The sequence below is a fragment of the Salvelinus alpinus genome, chromosome 9, assembly GCF_045679555.1.
Source record: "Salvelinus alpinus chromosome 9, SLU_Salpinus.1, whole genome shotgun sequence".
Taxonomy (NCBI): domain Eukaryota; kingdom Metazoa; phylum Chordata; class Actinopteri; order Salmoniformes; family Salmonidae; genus Salvelinus; species Salvelinus alpinus.
In genome coordinates this window covers 24,276,535-24,298,519 of record NC_092094.1, presented here as the reverse complement: position 1 = coordinate 24,298,519, position 21,985 = coordinate 24,276,535, and the positions used below count along the sequence as shown (strand labels likewise).

The window sequence follows — 21,985 nt, the reverse complement described above, 5'->3', positions numbered from 1 at the left end:
AAAACATATGCTATACCATAAATATGTTATCAGACTGTCATCTTATGAAGTTGTTTCTTGGTTAGTGGCTATATATATATATCTTTATTTAGTCGAATTAGTGATAGCTACTGATGCAGGAAAAAAATGGTGGAGAAAAAAAGTTGTGTCTTTTGCTATCGTGGTTAGCTAATAGATTTACATATTGTGTCTTCCCTGTAAAACATTTTAAAAATCAGAAATGATGGCTGGATTCACAAGATCTGTATCTTTCATCTGGTGTCTTGGACTTGTGATTTAATGATATTTAGATGCTTGTATTTACTTGTGACGCTATGCTAGTCAGCTTTTTTACTGTGGGGGGTGCTCCCGGATCCGGGATGAGTACCAAGTAAAAGTTAACTGCTTTAGGAAAACAGCCCTAATGTTGGAAACCAACATTGTGTTGTCATCCAGAGTCACATGTATTTATTTTCCATACTATAGCACACCATTTTATATACAGAAGGTTTTTTTAAAGGACAAAAGAGTTTGGAAGGACCAAAGCGGTCTGCTTCATGTTTTCATTTTATCCATGGGAAAAATATTGCGATACTGGTATCATCCTAGCCCTAATCCTAACCTGAACTATAAGGAGTTAAAAGCACAAAACTGCTCTTGGATCAGTGTCTAGAGCTCCCAGTGTCCTATTCCACTCACCGCTCTGGCTGCATCGGAGAAATCGATCTTGAGGCGCCCCATGGCTCTGATGATGGCGATTATGGACTGGATGGTGTTGCTGTACACCACCGCTTTGTACTGCTTACACTCTTCCTCTGAATAGCCCGCCTCATGGATGATCCTGGGAGGGGGGGGGGGGGGAGGAGGGAGGGTTTTGGCTCTGTACTCAAGCACTTTGGATTTGAAAATGCTACAATGACTATGAGGTTATTAAGGTGCAGACTGTCAGCTTTAATTTGAGGGTATTTTAATCCATATTGGGTGAACTGTTTAGAAATTACAGCTCGTTTTGTACATAGTCTCCCCATTTTAGGAGACAAAGTATTGGGACAAATTCACTTGTGTATTAAAGTAGTCAAAAGTTAAGTATTTGATCCTATATCCATAGCATGCAATGATTACATCAAGCTTGAGTCTACGAACTTGCTCGAAGCATTTGCTGTTTGTTTTGGTTGTGTTTCAGATTATTTTGTGCCCAATATAAATTAATAGTATATAGTGTGTCATTTAGGAGTCACTTTCATTGTAAATAAGAATTTATGTTTCTAAACACTTCTACATTAAAGTGGACGCTACCATGATAATGTAAAATCCTGAATGAATCGTGAATGAAAAATGTATAGAAAAAAATAATAAATCATACCCCCAAGACATGTTTACCACTCACCATTAAAATAAACTTGGGAGGTTAGCATTTTTGGGGGGTATGATATTTGTGCGTCTAACTTTCCTCGCTCATTATTCAGGATTCATTCAGGATTATCTGTATTCATGGTAGAATGCACATTAATGTAGAAGTGTTTACAAACATATTCTATTCTTATTTACAATAAAAGTAACTACAAAATTACAATTTATGATGTGTGAATGTCCCAATACTTTGTGTAGATAACGAGAAACTTACTTCATCTGTTTGACAATTGTACTCTTCCCTGACTCGCCAGCACCTGAGACAGTGAGAGGCCAATTAGTGAGTGATAGGCAGACATTACACATTTAACACATTCATTCATTGTTTTTTTGACTTGAGAAATTGGGCTGATCATAACTTGTAGGCCTAACTCACGTTTTGCATAAGGCCCTACAAGAGTCACCTGTCCAGATACTGAGTAGCTAATAGCTATACAACGTTGGGAAACCAAGTGTCTGATCAGCCCCTTACAGGACAGTTAGACAGGCATTAGTATAAATTGGATTAATCAACTGGATCCTCCCACCAATGAGATTATAGCTTCAGCGTGGCAGACCTAAACTGATTTCACATAGGATTTACGGTATTTTTCCAGTGAAAAAAAAAGGCCAATGTTTATATGACCACCTTACAAACCGGCCCAGTTTTACCACATTGTTGCCTGCATACGCCTTTAATACCTCTTTTATATCTCCCATACAGATGCTGGTGATGAGTGATAGTAGTGGTGTGCATCTATTTTAATAAATCCAGTGAATATCCACCATCAAAAAGAAATCCATTATTAATTTGTTTAGGCATGTCCTAAAACACAAGACTAATAACATTTATTTTCAAAACAATAGTGGCATTTGAGTTGAATTATGCTACGTCCAAATTAATTAAATCAATGGTTCATTAAAGAGACAAGACACACATACCCCGATCACAGTAAACACACATTTTATAGTAAAAATTTAACACAAATATTTGTGTCACAGGAACATGTGGAACCGGTGTCATATAAAAGTGATATTTTGTAACAGAACTCAAACCCATACTTTTTCGATCTACCTTTCCTCTCTTTCCTACCCTCACTCCACTTAGTAAGGGAGCAGGCTTAGGGTCTTACATTGAGAGTATCCTCATGACACCGTTAGAAAATAATAGCAATCCTATTTTCAAAAGCATGTGAGTCTCATGTACAACTAGGCTTGCACATCTTGGGGAATATTCAGAGGTGGAAACTTGCCATGGGAATTAACAGGAATATAAGAAAATGAATATTAATGCCATTTAAAATGTAGATGTTTTTTGCATTGGATATATTTACCATATATGGAGACAAACAAACCTTTTACCTTATCATAAGTAGATAATTGCAAATGATTAAATCCTTCAAATAGAAATAAAAAAACAATTTAGTTACAAATTTAACTTTAAATGAGTTGACTCTTCACATGGGATGATTTCACTGAACAACAAAAGGGAATATTGAATGAGCCATCGCATCTCCCAAAAACGTTTTCAACATACATCTGTAAAATGAGTCTAGAAGCTAAAGCTTTGGTTGTCCATGTCTTCTCCCTGGACCTCCTCAATGTCCACCTCTTGAACATCAGACTCTGAGGCCTCATCTTCACTGTCACTTTCCAACCTTGAGGATGGCTCGTTGTCAGGCTCAAAAAGCCTAAAATTTGCCCGGATGGCCCCCAATTTTTCAACCCTTGTATTGGTCAGCCTGTTGCGTGCCTTGGTGTGTGTGTTCCCGAACAAGGACCAGCTGCGCTCTGCGGTGGCTGATGTTGGGATTTGTAGCATGATGGAGGCAACAGGGGAAAGAACCTCAGATCCACAAGTCCCTTCCACCAGGTGGCTGATGAGATATGTTGGCACGACTGCCATATTGCATCTCCATCCCAAAGCCCTTGCTTGGAAGTGTACTTCACCAGACTGCCAAGAACCTGTGGCGAGACACAGTAGTGATGACACCATAGGCCTTGTTGATCTCTGCACCAGACAGGATGCTCTATCCAGTATACCTGGGGTCCAACATGTACGCTGCAGCGTGTATGGGCTTCAGGCAGAAGTCTTCACACTTTTTGGAATACACACTTTTTGATGTATTCCAGAACTGCAGTTTCCTCTGCTTGGAGCAACAGTGAAGTGGGCAGGCTAGTATGGATTTCTTCTCTTACATCTGCAAGCAGAGTCTGAACAACAGACAGGATGGCATTATCTCCCTCAGTCCGTGCAATGGCTACTGCTATAAGTTTCAGGCTGCTTACCACTCCCAAAATACATCATCCAGGAGGATCCTCTTGATTGGGCTGTCCATAGTCGTAGACTGTGATATGGCCAGTTCTTGGAGAGACTCCTTCCCCTCCAGGAGACTGTCAAACATGATGACAACGCCACCCCAAATGGTGTTGCTGGGCAGCTTCTATGTGGTGCTCTTATTCTTCTCACCTTGCTTGGTGAGGTAGATTGCTGCTATAACTTGATGACCCTTCACATACCTAACCATTTCCTTGGCTCTCTTGTAGAGTGTATCTATTGTTTTCAGTGCCATGATGTCCTTGAGGAGCAGATTCAATGCATGAGCAGCACAGCCAATGGGTGTGATGTAAGGGTAGGACTCTTCTTAAGACCAAGCAGCCTTCATGTTTGCAGCATTATCTGTCACTAGTGCAAATACCTTCTGTGGTCCAAGGTCATTGATGACTGCCTTCAGCTCATCTGCAATGTAGAGACCGGTGTGTCTGTTGTCCCTTGTCTGTGCTCTTGTAGAATACTGGTTGAGGGGTGGAGATGTAGGTCATTATTCCTTGCCCATGAACATTCGACCACACATCAGAGATGATTGCAATACAGTCTGCTTTATCTGATTTGCTTGACCTTCACTTGTACTCTGTTGAACTCTGCATCCAGCAAATGAGTGGATAAAGCATGTCTGGTTGGAGGGCTGTATGCTGGGCGAAGAACATTCAGAAATCTCTTCCAATACACATTGCCTGTGAGCATCAGAGGTGAGCCAGTTGCATACACAGCTCGAGCAAGACATTCGTCAGCATTTTTCTGACTACGTTCCTCCATTGCAGCATACCACCCTGCATACCACTGCTGGCTTGCTTCTGAAGCTAAGCAGGGTTGGTCCTGGTCAGTCCCTGGATGGGAGACCAGGTGCTGCTGGAAGTGGTGTTGGAGGGCCAGTAGGAGGCACTCTTTCCTCTGGTCTAAACAAAGATCCCAATGCCCCAGGGCAGTGATTGGGGACACTGCTCTGTGTAGGGTGCCGTCTTTCGGATGGGACGTTAAACGGGTGTCCTGACTCTCTGAGGTCATTAAAGATCCCATGGCACTTATCGTAAGAGTAGGGGTGTTAACCCCGGTGTCCTGGCTAAATTCCCAATCTGGCCCTCAACCATCAAGGTCACCTAATAATCCCCAGTTTACAATTGGCTCATTCATCCCCCTCCTCTCCCCTGTAACTATTCCCCAGGTCGTTGCTGCAAATGAGAACGTGTTCTCAGTCAACTTACCTGGTAAAATAACGGTAAAATAAAAAAAATAAAAAAAATTGTGTCAAACTCCTGATTCCGGGAGGACCATGAGCTGTTGCTATCGATAAGGTGTCTGATTCATTATTTTCACCTCGACTAGAAGTAGAGGGACTTTTGTCAGAGGTTGCTTGTTGTGAGCGCTGAGGGAACTTGATGCACTTGTTAACTTCTTTGGGATAGGGGGGCGCTGTTTTCACTTTGGGAAAAAATCGTGCCCAATTTAAACGGCCTCGTACTCTATTCTAGATCATACAATATGCATATTATTATTACTATTGGATAGAAAACACTCAAGTTTCTAAAACCGTTTGAATTATATCTGTGAGTAAAACAGAACTCATTTTGCAGCAAACTTCCTGTCAGGAAGTGAAAAATCTGAAATCGAGGCTCTGTTCCAGGGCCTTCCTATTCATTTGCTTGAAATCTATGGATATACATGCACTTCATACGCCTTCCACTAGATGTCAACAGGCAGTGAGAGGTGAAATGGGGTGTCTAGCTAGATATGAGGTCGAATAAGAGCTCTTGGAATGACGTGACCACTATTTCCTTTGTTCAGCAAGGCGCGGGAAGGAACCCTGGATTGCCTTCTGAAAAGCTTTCGTTATAGACGGCTAATATCTCCGGCTTTGATTTTATTTGATACATGTGATAATATCATCGTAAAGTATGTTTTTTCAATATAGTTTTATCAGATTATTGAAAGTTTATCGGGAGTTTTGGCTTTTTCCGTTCTCTGCGTTTGGTGAAGATGGACAGCTTCGCGCCACTTGGCTAGCTTTGGTTGCTAATTCGACAGGAGAAAAGGACATTCTAAAACCAAACAACGATTGTTCTGGACAAAGGACCCCTTGTACAAGATTCTGATGGAAGCTCAGCAAAAGTAGGAACCATTTATGATGTTATTTCGTATTTCTGTGGAAAATGTTTAGTACTATTTTCCGCCCTCATTGCAGGCGCTGTCTCGCTATAACGTAAGCTGTATGTCGTACTAAAGTTATTTTTAGAATTCTAACACGGCGATTGCATTAACTAGTGTATCTTTCATTTGCTGTACAACATGTATTTTTTAGTAAAGTTTATGATGAGTTATTTGGTCAGATTAGGTGAGTGTCAGAAATATATCCGGAGATTCTGGGAAAAAGTTGCTACGTTTTCACAATGTATAACCACGGATTTCAGCTCTAAATATGCACATTTTCAAACAAAACATGTGTATTGTATAACCTGATGTTATAGGACTGTCATCTGATGAAGTTTGTCAAGGTTAGTGAAAAACTATATCTTTTGCTGTTTTTTTGCGATCGCTGACTTTTGCTGCTGATAAATGGGTTGTGTTTTTGGCTATTGTGGTAAGCTAATATAATGCTATATTGTGTTTTCGCTGTAAAACACTTAAATCTGAAATATTGGCTGGATTCACAAGATGTTTATCTTTCATTTGCTGTACACCATGTATTTTTCATAAATGTTTTATGATGAGTATTTAGGTATTTCACGTTGGTCTCTGTAATTGTTCTAGCTGCTTTGGTGATATTTGTGATTTTAGCTGCAATGTAAAACTATGATTTATACCTGAAATATGCACATTTTTCGAACAAAACATAGATTTATTGTATAACATGTTATAAGACTGTCATCTGATGAAGTTGTTTCTTGGTTAGTGACTAATTCTATCTCTATTTGGGGGTTTTGTGCAAGCTACCTGTGCTGTGAAAGAAATGTCTGTGCTTTTTTGTATTTGGTGGTGAGCTAACATAAATATACGTGGTGTTTTCGCTGTAAAACATTATTTTTTTATTTTTATTTTTTTAAATCGGACATGTTGGCTGGATTCACAAGATGTTTATCTTTCATTTGCTGTATTGGACTTGTTAATGTGTGAAAGTTAAATATTTCAAATTTGAATTTCGCGCGCTGCCTTTTCAGTGGAATGTGGGGGGCGGGGCTAGACAGGTTAACAGGCTCAAGCAAGCTAAAACCCACATGGTAGCAAAAACTAAAAGCAGAAATTGTTAAGTTAGAAATTATTTAAATACACTTTGCTGTAGGCTACTATTTACTAGTTAACAAAAAATAATGTATGTCATAAAATATATTCACCCCATCCAGTATTGTAATCAAAACCTACCAGAAAGCATGTAGTCCTTGGCTCAGACAGTGTAGTAGTGTCAGCTCAAAAGCATCTCATTAGTCTCACTATAGGCAACCCAAGCTCTTGAGAATAAGCTGTACATGTGATGGAAGAATGCACTGTGCATGCAGGTGGGGGGGTTGCAATTCCATTGAATTGGGGATAGTTTAACCAAAATATGCCACAAGACCTAGAATTGCCTTGTGTACCCGACAAAAAAAGTTCACTGTTATAAGCTAACTTTTTTTGATGAATTTAAGCAAAATTCCCAGGCTTAATTTCCTATGGAAAATTTCTGGAAATTTCCCTCAAAGTTTCCAACCCTATGTACAACATCTGCAGGCTTTTGGAGTTGCCTATAAAAGTGACAGAGAAAAATAATAGGCCTACACTTGATTTGGGCTACATTATTGGATGCTAAATGTTTCTGATCAGTGACAGATGAGCTATACCACTACTACTTATTTGCCCAGCGAGAAACCAATTAATCAAATAGCCTATACAGACAGGGATTCAGTGAAACAAAATTACATTGATTGAGACAAGTCAGTGAAGTCAGCCTTTTGCTCGTGAGTAGGCCTAGGCTACTAAGCGACTGGGAGTCAAGAGCAAAATAATCCACTTGTTAAACTACACTGAACAAAAATATAAAAACGCAACAACTTAATATTTTACTGAGTTACAGTTCATAAGGAAATAAATATAATCCAGCCCTAATCTATTTCACAAGACTGGGAATACAGATATGCATCTGTTGGTCACAGACACCTTAAAATAAACGTAAAAAGTGTATTAATTAAATAATAAGAAAAATGGGGTGCGTGGAATAAAAACTGTCAGCATCTGGTGTGACACCATTTGCCTCATGCAGCGCGACACATCTCCTTCCCATAGAGTTGATCAGGCTGTTGATTGTGGCCTGTGGAATGCTGTCCCACTCCTATTCAATTTCTGTGTGAAGTTGCTGGATATTATAAAAGAACTGGAACACGCTGTTTTACACATCAATCCAGAGTATCCCAAACATGCTGAATGGGGTGACATGTCTAGTGAGTACGCAGGCCATAGAACTGGGACATTTTCACCTTTTACAGATCTTTGCGACAAGGTGCCATGCATTATCAAGCATAAACATGTGATGGCGTCGGATGAACGGCACGAAAATTGGCCGTAGTTTATGACTGCATATACCATAATCCCACCGCCACCATGGGTCACTCTTCAACGTTGACGTCAGAAAACCACTCGCCCACACAACACTATACATGCCGTATGGCCGGTACAGTTAAAACCAGGATTCAGCTGTGAAGAGCACACTTCTCCAGCGTGCCAGTGGCCATCGAAGGTGAGCATTTGCCCACTGAAAGCGGTTACGACGCCGAACTGCAGTCAGGTCAAGACCCTGGCGAGGATGACCAGCATGTAGATTCGCTTCCTTGAGACGATTTCTGACAATTTGTGCAGAAATTCTTCAGTTGTGCAAACCCACAGTTTCATCAGCTGTCCGGTGGCTGGACGATCCCGCAGGTGAAGAAGCTGGATGTGAATATCCTGGGCTGGCGTGGTTACACATGGTTTGCGGTTGTGAGGCCGGTTGGACGTACTGCCAAATTCTCGAAAGCGACGTTGGAGGCAGCTTATGGTAGAGAAATTAACGATCAATTCTCTGGCAACAGCTCTGGTGGACATTCCTGCAGTCAGCATGTCAATTGTACAAAATGAGACATCTGTGTTGTGTGACAAAACTGCACATTTTAGAGTGGCCTTTCATTGTCCCCAGCACAAGGTGCACCTGTGTAATGATCATGCTGTTTCATCAGCCTCTTGATATGCCACACCTGTCAGTTGGATGGATTATCTTGGCAAAGGAGCAATGCTCACTAACAGGGATGTAAACAAATTTGTGCACACAATTTGAGAGAAATAAGCTTTTTGTGCATATGGAACATTTCTGGTATCTTTTATTTCAGCATTACAGTTTCATACTAAGCTGTAGGCAGATGTTTACCGAAATGATTACTAGGTTGTTAGGCGGATATACAATTTTCGGCTTTGATATCGGCAATACCTTTCAGATTTAAGGTATGGTAAAGTCGGCGGAGAAACATCTCAGTATTAAAGGCTGGTGCAGTTCAGATATTACCTAGCAGGGATATTCTACTCTTACCCTACGAGGTCCGGAACCTGCTGGTATTGTTCTACCTGATAATTAATTGGTGTCCGAGGTCTAAAATCAGTCCCTGATTAGAAAGGAACAATACATTTTTAAAAAGTGGGACTGGCTTCGAGGTCTAGAGTTGCATTTGAAGGACCTAAAACGTCCTTTAACAGTTCTGATAAAAGCGAAAGAAAAAGTAGCAAACCTTGAAGCGTGCCCTCAAATCCTCTGAAGCCTTGGTTGGTGTATTGAGCTCCTCACACATTTTAATTACCCCCGCTCTGCTGAGGGCTTGGTTTCCCTGGAGAGCACTGCTCTCCAACTCGCTGTCCCACATGACAACACACATGGCTAACTTGTCACTTAAGTAACACACAAACAAACACATGTCATGCACACACCTCAGTAAACCTCACTGATTACGTTGCTATTTAATCTAAAGTCAGAGCTCAAACTTAATGTCCCTGAACAAAAGGGGGGGTCAAAATCAAAAGTAACAGTCAGTATCTGGTGTGGCCACCAGCTGCATTAAGTACTGCAGTGCAGCTCCTCCACATGGACTGCACCAGATTTGACAGGTCTTGCTGTGAGATGTTACCCCACTCTTCCACCAAGGCACCTGCAAGTTCCCAGACATTTCTGGGGAGAATGGCCCTAGCCCTCACCCTCCGATCCAACAGGTCCCAGACGTGCTCAATGGGATTGAGATCCAGGCTCTTCACTGACCATGGCAGAACACTGACATCCCTGTCTTGCAGGAAATCACGCACAGAACGAGCAGTATGGCTGGTGGCATTGTCATGCTGGAGGGTCATGTCAGGATGAGCCTGTAGGAAGGGTACCACAAAGGAGGAGGATGTCTTCCCTGTAATGCACAGCGTTGAGATTGACAACAATGACAACAAGCTCAGTACGATGATGCTGTGACACACCGCCCCAGACCATGACGAACCCTACACCTCCATCAATCCCGCAGAGTACAGGCCTAGGTGTAACGCACATTCTTTCGACGATAAACACGAATCCGACCATCACCCCTAGTGAGACAAAACCGCGACTTGTCAGTGAAGAGCACTTTTTGCCAGTCCTTTCTGGCCCAACGACGGTGGCTTTGTGCCCATAGGCGAAGTTGTTGCCAGTGATGTCTGGTGAGGACCTGGCTTACAACAGACCTACAAGCCCTCAGTCCAGCCTCTCAGGCTTTGCGGACAGTCTGAGCATTGATGGAGGGTTTGTGTGTTCCTGGTGTAACTTGGGCAGTTGTTGCCATCCTGTACCTGTCCCGCAGGTGTGATGTTCGGACGTACCGATCCTGTTCAGGTGTTGTTACACGTGGTCTGCCACTGTGAGGACGATTAACTGTCCGTTCTGTAGCGCTGTTTTAGGTGTCTCACAATACCGACATTGCAATTTATTGCCCTGGCCACATCTGCAGTCCTCATGCCTCCTTGCAGCATGCCTAAGGCACCTTCACGCAGATGATCAGGGACCCTGGGCATCTTTCTTTTGGTGTTTTTCAGGGTCAGTAGAAAGGCCTCTTTAGTGTCCTAAGTTTTCATAACTGTGACCTTAATTGCCTACCATCTGTAAGCTGTTAGTGCCTTAATGACTGTTCCACAGGTGCATGTTCATTAATTATTTATGGCTCATTGAACAAGCATGGGAAACTGTGTTTAAACCCTTTACAATGAAGATCTGTGAAGTTATTTGGATTTTTACAAATTATCTTTAAAAGACAGGGTCCTGAAAAAGGGATTCCTTTTTTTGCTGACTTTATTATTATTATTATTATTGGCCAACACGAACACCACTGGCCCAGGGGACAGAAATTTCCTTCTGAGCATCTGTGAAATAGAAACATTTCTTCTAAGCACAATAAACAATGAGACTACTCACTACACAGCTCCAACACACAATCTGTGACGATCCACCCACTCAAAACACTCATCTGAAGATGATTTCATCTGATGATTAATGCCGACATCCCCAGCGCAATCCCTGGCATAGGAAAATCAATGTGCTTATGAGTCATAGTCTGACGGCACACACACACAAAGGATATCCCATTTAAAGCATTGAAGTGGATCAACGTGTTAAAGATTTAAGATTACAAACAACCACATGTTCTGTTGAAGACACTTGTCCACATACCCCCTCCTGTGGAGTGCTCCTGAACCGCTCACAGAGCCAGCCAGCCAAGCCCCCATACATGCCCCATGCAGGTGCTACTGTGGGCGAGGAAAATAACCTGCCATAAAAATTCAAATTAGGCTCATCTCAAATGACGCTTAGTCTACACATCACCATCAGAGTATGTGAGTGGTCGGAAATCCCACTCACTCATGGAGCGGAGCTTGGCGCTCCACATTCTTTCCAACCGCTCCGCTAAACACTCCGCTCACAGAAAAAAAAAAAAAAACTGCCGCTCAAAATCGCTCCATTCATAAAATGTAAATTTAACCAACACATCTATTTTTGTGACTACCTGGACCTACCATTTGGTTTTGAAGTATTGAAACCAAGCGATATGATTTGAAAGAAAAGTATTTTAATGTACATGAAAAGGTGAATGTAAGAAGCGCTCATCATTTCAAATAGGCTACATGTAGTATTAAAACAGCATATAAACACTAAATTAGGTCAGGAACCAGATAGGGAGCCTAAGAAGGAACAAAAATGAATTATTTTGGCTATATTATTTCAAGGCTATAGCCTACAAACAATTACATTGTGAAGCATTTGCGAGTGTGACACTAGGCTGGTAGGGACATAAAGCACTCAGCATTTCATTGTACGCAATCATTATAGTCTATAAATTGCGCATATATTCTGTGACTTACTTAGAATTAAATACAAATTAAACAAAAAATGCCTTAGTCTGCAGTGCCTTTGAATTTATTTTTAGAAACAGAGTTTGGCCAGAGTCTGTGGCTTCAGGGTCATGCAATAGTGCCTGGAGAGCAGGCCAGCAGTGGAGAACATCCTCTCCACGCTTGGAGAACCACTGGGGATGCTAAACACCCTTCGGGACACTCTTTCCAGGCTGGGCAGATAGGCCTACCTATATAAAAAAATATGCATCAAGGTTAAGGCAAAATAACCCAAACAAAACAGAAAGCTCGTTGATAGTGGGAATAAGCCAGGCCTATTGGGCCAAAATCAATTACAGTATAGCCTAGATAATAGAACAAAAATAAACAAAACTTTTAAGATCAGATTTTTTGTTTCTAAAATACTTTGCTACAATGACACACTTAGCTACCCACCTGGTTCCTTTCTTTTAGAATGTGCACGTAGTACACCATCATGCTTTCGGGATAAGTGTCTTTCCAGATTCCACAATTCTATAGTTGCGCACTACATCACTGCACTCGGTCCTCATCATTGTAAGTCACCTTGATTTTGCACCTGTGTGTTGTATCAGTTTCTTTATAAAAACATTTAGTGAACTCCATGACAATAGCTAAAGCAAGAGGTTATAGCAACAAACAAGTAGACTACAAATGCATGCTGGCCCAGGCATGCCCTGAGCTCGTGAATTGAGCGCTACTGGAGTGAAATTGGAGAGGCCTCTTGGCCCAGGCAAATTGGGAAAACTTTGCTCCAGCTCTGCTCACATTCTCTGATCCCCATACTGCTGCTGCAGTGAGCGTAATGTGCAGTGTTAAGGTCTCCTACTCTGACCATGGTTAACACAGGGTGGTCCACTGTGACAAAAAAACTCTGGCTATTACAGACAGGAGGTTGGTGGCACCTTAATTGGGGAGGACAGGCTTGTGTTAACGGCTGGAGTGGAATGATATCAAATAAACACAAGGGTTCCATTTGTTTGATACCATTCCATTAGCTCCTTTCCAGCCATTATTATGAGCCGTCCTCCCCTCAGCAGCCTCCACTGATATGTACTCATGAGCTTATTTCAACTGTCGTACCCCATCAGAACTAAAAATAAGCTTGTTTTACTGTTTGGAAACAAAGTAAATGTAAACAAACACTAGTCTCAAAACATGGATGGTTAGTCCTTGCATCCATAGCTCTAAGAATTCGAGAGTGGTTACATTTCTCCAGCCCCATCCCTCAGCTTTTTACCAAAGTGGCGGTGATAACACTATTGTTTTAACTGCTAACCAAAAAAAAAAACAATCCCAACTCAGAGTAGGTTTTAGAATGATGTTTTAAGACACTGCTCAGACAAACTGAGCCAGGAGTAAAAACAACAAAGGTATCTCAGCTGGTAATCACGACAGTTTGAGGTAACACAAAAGGAAAGCTAGTGATGACGGCATTCATTAACATTGGTTATTCTTCCTCATTTGCAACAATCTCGATGAGGTGTTGCCAGATGTGAACTCTATAGCACACTTTAGACAACCAGAGTGAATGTGACTGTACGTCAAAAATTGCAATGGTAAACCGTTTGATAAACAGTGCCTTCGGAAAGTATTCAGATCCCTTGACTTTTTCCACATTCTGTTACGTTACAGCCTTATTCTAAAATGGATTCAATAAATAAAATTCTCCTGTTTCCAATGATCATGCTTGAGATGTTTCTACAACTTGATTGTTGTCCACCTGTGTTAAATTCAATTGATTGGACATGATTTGGAAAGGCACACCTGTCTATATAAGGTCCCACAGTTGACCGTGCATGTCAGAGCAAAAACCAAGCCATGAGGTTGAAGGAATTGTCCGTAGAGCAGAGACAGGATTGTGTCGAGGCATAGATCTGGGAAAGGGTACCAAAACATTTCTGCAGCACTGAAGGTCCAAGAACACAGTGGCCTCCATCATTCTTAAAAATGGAAGAGGTTTGGAACCACCAAGACTCTTCCTAAAGCTGGCCGCCCCTTCAAACTGCGCAATCGGGGGAGAAAGGCCTTGGTCAGGGAGGTGACCAAGAACCCGATGTTCACTGACAGAGCTCCAGAGATCCTCTGTGGAGATGGGAGAACAACAATCTCTGCAGCAATCCACCAATCAGGCCTTTAGGGTAGAGTGGCCAGATGGAAGCCACCCCTCAGTAAAAGGCACATGACAGCCCGCTTGAAGTTTGCCAAAAGGCACCTAAAGGACTCCCAGATCATGAGAAACAAGATTCTCTGGGTCTGATGAAACCAAGATTGGCCTGAATGCCAAGCGTCACGTCTGGAGTAAACCTGGCACCATCCCTACGGTAAAGCACGGTGGTGGCAGCATCATGCTGTGGGAATGTTTTTCAGCGGCAAGGAATGGGAGACTAGTCAGGTTTGAGGCAAAGATGACCGGAGCAAAGTACAGAGAGATCCTTGATGAAAACCTGCTCCAGAGTGCTCAGGACCTCAGACTGGGGTGAACGTTCACCTGCCAACAGGGCAACAACCCTAAGCACACAGCCAAGACAACGCAGGAGTGGCTTCGGGACAAGTCTCTGAATGTCCTTGAGTGGCCCAGCCACAGCCCGGATTTGAACCTGATCGAAAATCTCTGGAGACCTGAAAATAGCTGTGCAGCTACGCTCCCCATCTAACCTGAGAGCTTGAGAGGATCTGCAGAGAAGAATGGGAGAAACTCCCCAAATACAGGTGTGCCAAGCTTGTAGCGTCATACCCAAGAAGACTCGATGCTGTAAATCTCTGCCAAAGGTGCTTCAAAGTACCAAGTAAAGGGTTTGAATACTTATCACATTTACATATAATTTTTTTGTGCATAAATTAGAAAAGAAAAAACACACAAAAAAACAGGTAGTGTGTAGATTAATGAAAAATAAACGATTTAATCAATTTTAGAATAAGGCTGTAACATAAAATGTTGAAAGTCAAGGGGTCTGAATACTTTCCCAAAGGCAATGTAATTAGCCTGACACGATCACTTTGCTTACTCTTAATTCTTGCCTAATGTTGACATGAATAACCTTTTAACCAATTCTGATATTTTGAATGCGATAGGCATATTGCACTGAATCATACATGGTTGTTAATAGCGGAATTTTGATAACACCCTAACTCTAAATCACTTTGGCACAGTAGGCATCAAGTCACTTGTCAATAATGTTGCAGAAAATGTTTGAAAGGTCTATCATTTTCACCGAAAACAATCAAAGTTAACATAGGCCCTAGGATGCTTTCAAATGCCCCAAGTATAGGCATCTAAAAGAAAATACAAGTGATATTGCGCTCCAAAGGGATAAGTTGAACTAACATGTAGGTTAATGAAATAATCAAAAATATATTTTTGATTTTTGATAAGCCTAGTTGATACTAGTTGGTATTTTGGCATTTCATGTGAATTAGGCCTCATGCGAAATCGTTGTCAAAATACTGTTGCATATAGGCCTAGATTATTTATGGGTCCGTCATTACAAAGATCCCCCCCCCCAAAATTCTACAACTCCAAAGAAAGTCTGTCTATTGTGCAGGAACAACTGACTCGCTGCCTACTTAATATGTCGACTAGATGGAACTCATAACTAAAAAGATTCATGCATAGCTTTTATTTTTACTCATATGAGTAAAATGTCTATTCTCAGTACTTATGACCAATTTTTTATACTTGAGACACTTTGTGGATACAGCACCTGATACTGCAATTAAGCCCTGGCCTAGAACATGCCCGATATGCAGAGAACCCAATGGCTGGGAAAAGCTGCTTTAATGCCAGAGACCCTATTGAGGCAGCTTCACAGCAGCTTCCCAGCAGTCAGGTAAGTTTGGTTCACCCAATCTTAGAGCTACAGTGACTTCAGAAACTTTTCCACATTTTGTTGTGTTGCAACATGAATTTAAAATTGATTACATTCAATGTTTGTGTCACTGACTTACCCCATAGTCAAAATTGAATGTTTTTAGAATTTGACATATAAAAAATGTAAAGCTGAAATGTCTTGTTAATAAGTATTAAATCCCTTTGTTATGGCAAGCCTTAAGTTCAGGAGTAAAAATGTGCTTAACAAGTCACAAGATGTATGGACTCAAATGAGTGCAATAGTGTTTAACATATCTTTTTTTAAAGCAGGCTGAATTAAAAACATACTTTATTGGCTGTGATAGGAGAAAACTGTTACTTCACAATACTAACCTAATTGACAGAGCGAAATGGAAGCCTGTAGAGAATACAAATATTTCAAAACATGCATCCTGTTTGCAACAAGGCACTTAAGTAATACTGCAAAAAATGTAGCAAAGCAATTAACTTTTTTCCTGAATACAAAGTGTTGTTTGGGGCAAATCCAATACATTACCGAGTACCATTCTCCATGTTATGGGTATGCTTGTAATCATTAAGGACTGTGGAGTTTCTCAATATTAAAAAAAAGAAACATAATGGAGCTAAGCACAGGCAAAATCCTAGAGGAAAACCTGGTTCATTCTGCTTTCCAACAGACTCCGGGAGATTAATTCCACTTTCAGCAGAACAATAACCTAAAACCAGTGGTGTAAAGTACTTACGTACGAATACTTTAAAGTACTACTTAAGCAATTTGTGGTATTTATATTTTTGCCAACTTTTACTCCACAACATTCCTAAAGTATATAACGTACTCCATACATTTTCCTTGACACCCAAAAGTACTCGTTACGTTTTGACATGAAAATGGTCCAATTAACACGCTTATCAACATAACATCTCTGGTCATCCCTACTGCCTCTGATCTGGCGGACTCACTAAACACAAATGCTTCGTTTGTTGGTGTGTGCCCCTGGTAATCCATCAATTTTTTTTAAAAATACATGGAAAATGTGCCGTCTGGTTTGCATAATAAGGAATTTTAAATGGTTTATACTTTTACTTTGATACTTAAGTACATTTACTTTTGATACTTAAGTATATTTAAAACCAAATACTTAGACTTTTACTCCAATAGTATTTTACTGGGTGACTTTCACTTGACTCATTTTCTATTAAGGTATCTTTTACTTATGTATGACAATGGAGTACTTTTCCCCCAACACTGCCTAAAACAAGGCCAATTCTACACTGAAGTTGCTTACCAAGTACACAGAGAATGTTCCTAAGTGGAAGAGTTTATAACAATCGGAAATCGGTATTTTTGGGCGCCGATTCTTTTTATACCTTTATTTAACTAGGCAAGTTAGTTAAGAACACATTCTTATTTTCAATGACGGCCTAGGAACGGTGGGTTAACTGCCTTGTTTAGGGGCAGAACGACAGATTTTCACCTTGTCAGCTCAGGGGATCCAATCTTGCAACCTTACAGTTAACTAGTCCAACGCAATAACGACCTGCCTCTCTCGTTGCACTCCACAAGTAGACTGCCTGTTACGCGAATGCAGTAAGCCAAGGTAAGTTGCTAGCTAGCATTAAACTTATCTTATAAAAAACAATCAATCATAATCACTAGTTAACTACACATGGTTGATGATATTACTAGATATTATCTAGCGTGTCCTGCGTTGCATATAATCTGACTGAGCATACAAGTATCTAAGTATCTGACTGAGCGGTGGTAGGCAGAAGCAGGAGCGTAAACATTCATTCAAACAGCACTTTCGTGCGTTTTGCCTGCAGCTCTTCATTGTGCATCAAGCATTGTGCTGTTTATGACTTCAAGCCTATCAACTCCCGAGATGAGGCTGGTGTAACCGAAGTGAAATGGCCAGCTAGTTAGCGCGCGCTAATAGCGTTTCAAACGTCACTCGCTCTGAGCCTTCTAGTAGTTGTTCCCCTTGCTCTGCATGGGTAACGCTGCTTCGATGATGGCTGTTGTCGTTGTGTTGCTGGTTCGAGCCCAGGGAGGAGCGAGGAGAGGGAAGGAAGCTATACTGTTACACTGGCAATACTAAAGTGCCTATAAGAACATCCAATAGTCAAAGGTTAATGAAATACAAATGGTATAGAGGGAAATAGTCCTATAATTCCTATAATAACTACAACCTAAAACTTCTTACCTGGGAATATTGAAGACTCATGTTAAAAGGAACCACCAGCTTTCATATGTTCTCATGTTCTGAGCAAGGAACTGAAACGTTACCTTTCTTACATAGCACATGTTTCATTATTTATTTGAGGCTAAATTGATTTTATTGATGTATTATATTAAGTTAAAATAAGTGTTCATTCGGTATTGTTGTAATTGTCATTATTACAAATACAATTATTTTTTAATAAATCGGCCGATTAAAATCGGTATCGGCTTTTTTGGTCCTTCAATAAATCGGTATCGGCGTTGAAAAATCATAATCGGTCGACCTCTAGAAGAGTTACAGTTTTGACTTAAATCTACTTGAAAATCTATGGCAAGACCAGAATGATTGTCTAGCAATGATCAACAACCAATTTGACAGAGCTTGAATAATTTTGAAAATAAAAATAGGCAAATGTTGTACAATCCAGGTGTGGAAAGCTGCCGAAGGTGCTTCTACAAAAGTATTGACTCAGGGGTGTGGGTACTTACAGTATGTAAATTAGATATTTCTGTATTTCATTTTCATTTCCAAACATTTCCCCCCCAAAATATTCAATTTGTCATTGTGTGTAGATGGGTGAGAAAATATATACATTTTGAATTCAGGCTTTAACACAACAAAATGTGGAATAAGTCAAAGGGTATGAATACTTTCTGAAGGCACTGTAGGCAAGTTCGGTTCATCCCCAAGCCTTAGAGCCAGGTAAGTTTAATTAATAACGCCCAGGTCTTCCAGCAGCAGTCAGGTGAGTGGTTCATCATGCCCCAGTTGCGTTTGTTTAGCCCGCTGTTGACCTCACTGCTGGTAATGTGAACCAGCCTGTGCATGTTGCCAAGCAACCGCCAACCACCAACTGGAGACAGGACTACCAAATGGGTGAGGGAGGTGACTAACACAATGTACTCAAAGATATAAATGAAGTTCATGGGTAAAAAAAATAAAAACTTACATATTTTTCTAATTGATATAGAATATTATAACATCCCTGAAATGCATAAATAGGAAATTATCAAAGTGTAATATGCTTGTGTCTCTCTGGTTTTATTTATTATACTGAACAAAAATAAAACAATGTGAAGTGTCCCATGTTTTTGTTTTATTTCTTTAAATTTTAGTAATTGGTAGTTAGTCTAGTCTCATCACTACAACTCCCCTATGGACTCGGGAGAGGCAAAGGTCGAGGGCCATGCGTCCTCCAAAACACAACCCTGCAAGCCGCACTGCTTCTTGACACACTGCTCGCTTAACCTGGAAGCCAGCCGCACCAATGTGTGGGAGGAAACACTGTCCAACTGACGACCAACGTCAGCTTGCAGGCCCCACAAGTCGCTAGAGCACGAGTCCAGGAAATCCAGGCCAGCCAAACCCTCCCCTAACCCGGACGACGCTGGGCCAATTGTGCACCGACTCATGGGTCTCCCGGGCACGGCCAGCTGTGACACAGCCTGGGATTGGGGTGGCAGGCAGCCTAGTGGTTAGAGCGTTGGACTAGTAACCAAAAGGTTGCAAGATCGAATCCCCGAGCTGACAAGGTAAAAAAAATATGCCGTTCTTCCTCTGAATAAGGCAGTTAACCCATTGTTCCTAGGCCGTCATTAAAAATAAGAATTTGTTCTTAACTGACTTGCCTAGTTAAAAAATATAGAATTTTTTAAAATTGAACTGGAGGCTGTAGTGACGCCTCAGCACAGCCTTAGACCACTGTACCACTTAATGAGCTGAAATAAAAGATCCAGTAAGCACAAAAAGCTTATTTCTCAAATTTCGTGCACAAATTGATTTACATCCCTGTTAGTGAGCATTTCTCCTTTGCCAAGATAATCCATCCACCTGACAGGTGTGGAATATCAAGACGCTGATTAAACAGCATGACCATTACACAGGTGCACCTTGTACTGGGGACAAAAGGCCACAAAAAATGTGCAGTTGCGTCACATAACAATGTCACGTGCAATTGGCATGCCGACAGCAGGAATGTCCACCAGAGCTGTTGACAGAGAATGTAATGTTGATTTCTCTACCACAAGAGAATTTGACAATATGTCTAACCGGCTTCACAAAACGCAGACGACCGTGTAACCACGCCAGCCCAGGACATCCACATCCGGTTTCTTCAAATGCGGGATCGTCTGAGACCAATCACTCAGGCAGAAATACTCGTTTCATCAGCTATCTGTAATAAAGCCCTTTTGTGGGTAAAGATACACTGATTGGCTGGACCAGGCTCCCCAGTGGGTGGGCCTAGGCCCGACAATGGCTCTGCCCCTGCCCAGTCATTTGAAATCCATAGATTAGGACCTCATTTATTTATTTCAATTGACTGATATGAATTGTAAACCCAGTAAAACTGTTGAAATTGTTGCGTTTACATTTTTGTTGCGTTTATATTTTTTTATTTTGGTCTTTTGTGAAATTTGTATATTGATCTGTACAATGTTCGTGTGATGCAATAAAAATACTTATGGCCATCCAAAGTTTAGGCTAAATCACAAGTTTAGGGAAGAAAGACTGTGGTAGACATTTCCTACAGAGGCTTTGGGTTGCACTTTTTGCAACAGATGTGTGTAATGGAGCTCGTCATGGCCCTCAAAAGGCCAGCATGCCAGGTACACTGGCCCCCTTCCAATTTGCCTACCGCTGCAACAGATCCACGGAAGATGCCATTTCCATCTCTATTCACACGACCGTAACACATCTGGACAAGAGGAACACTTGTGAGAATGCTGTTCATTGACTACAGTTCAGCATTCAACAGTAGTGATGCACCGATATGACATTTTTGGCCAATACCGATATCCAATATTTTCCTTGCCAAAAAAAACATACCCAATATTTAAAAAGATGTGCGGCCTTTTAACAATTTAACTGTACTAGAATGCTCAACACACACACAGCGGTCTAAGGCACTGCGTGTCGGTGCAAGAGATGTCACTACAGTCCCTGGTTCGAATCCAGGCTGTATCACATCCGGCCGTGATTGGGAGTCCCATAGGGCAGCGCACAATTGGCCCAGCGTCATCCGGCCAGTCATTGTAAATAAGAATTTGTTCTTAACCGACTTGCCTAGTTAAATAAAAGGTTACACACACCAAAAAGTTATTTTGTTGGCATTTACGTATGTCCCCATTACAAGTTAAACATAATCAAAACCTATTTCTTTCACTTACTTGCTGTGCTGTTTTGTTGTTCATTTATTCAGTCGTTTCATTCTCAACCAGGATTTCTATGGAACGCCGTTAACACTATTTGACATGTCATAAGCTTGTTGGCCAATCAGGACCTGAATATGACTGCACGTCACAATTTAACATGTTCATACATTTTTTACATAGTTATTACACATTGATTACACCATCGCTCGTATTCAATATGTCACAACGATTCATCGATACGTATGCTATGATGCTAGTAAAGATGTCTCGTGCACCTACAGTGCTGGTCATTTTAAAAAAGCTAGCTAGCTCATGGACGCAAACAATGTTCCCCAAAAACATTGCAAAACGACAATCTAGGTGTCACCTAAAATAACCCTAATTTATAAGACAGTTCTTATTTGATTATGTGAAGCTAGCCACAATAAGGATTAGCCACAAGAGTGGACGTGTGGTTAGCCTTCAAAATAAAAGTATGGCATAATTCTACTATTTGTATTAATTTGCATCACTGTCAATGGCATACTTTTATTTTGAATGCAAACCGTAAATTCCACAATTCTGCTTAATCCTTATTGTGGCTAGCTTCACAACACATAACCCGGTCGAGCATCACTAGCCAGATGATGTTTGCTGGCTGATTATAACATTAGCTTTGGGCAACAGGGTTAAGTAGCTGGCTAACTATTTATTTTCATGAACTGAA

The 21,985-nt window shown here is 41.1% G+C and overlaps 1 protein-coding gene across 1 annotated transcript in view; it reads right to left on the bottom strand.

Annotated features, from left to right (window-relative positions):
• The window catches only part of LOC139584553 (guanine nucleotide-binding protein G(i) subunit alpha-1), a 71,803-nt gene that overhangs the window by 38,539 nt on the left and 11,279 nt on the right, over positions 1-21,985 (bottom strand). The window contains exons 2-3 of the mRNA XM_071416553.1: positions 1,604-1,646; positions 679-820 (exon numbers count right to left, since the gene is read on the bottom strand). Coding sequence (XP_071272654.1) covers positions 679-820; positions 1,604-1,646 — 185 coding nt within the window. The remainder of the gene's footprint in view (positions 1-678; positions 821-1,603; positions 1,647-21,985) is intronic.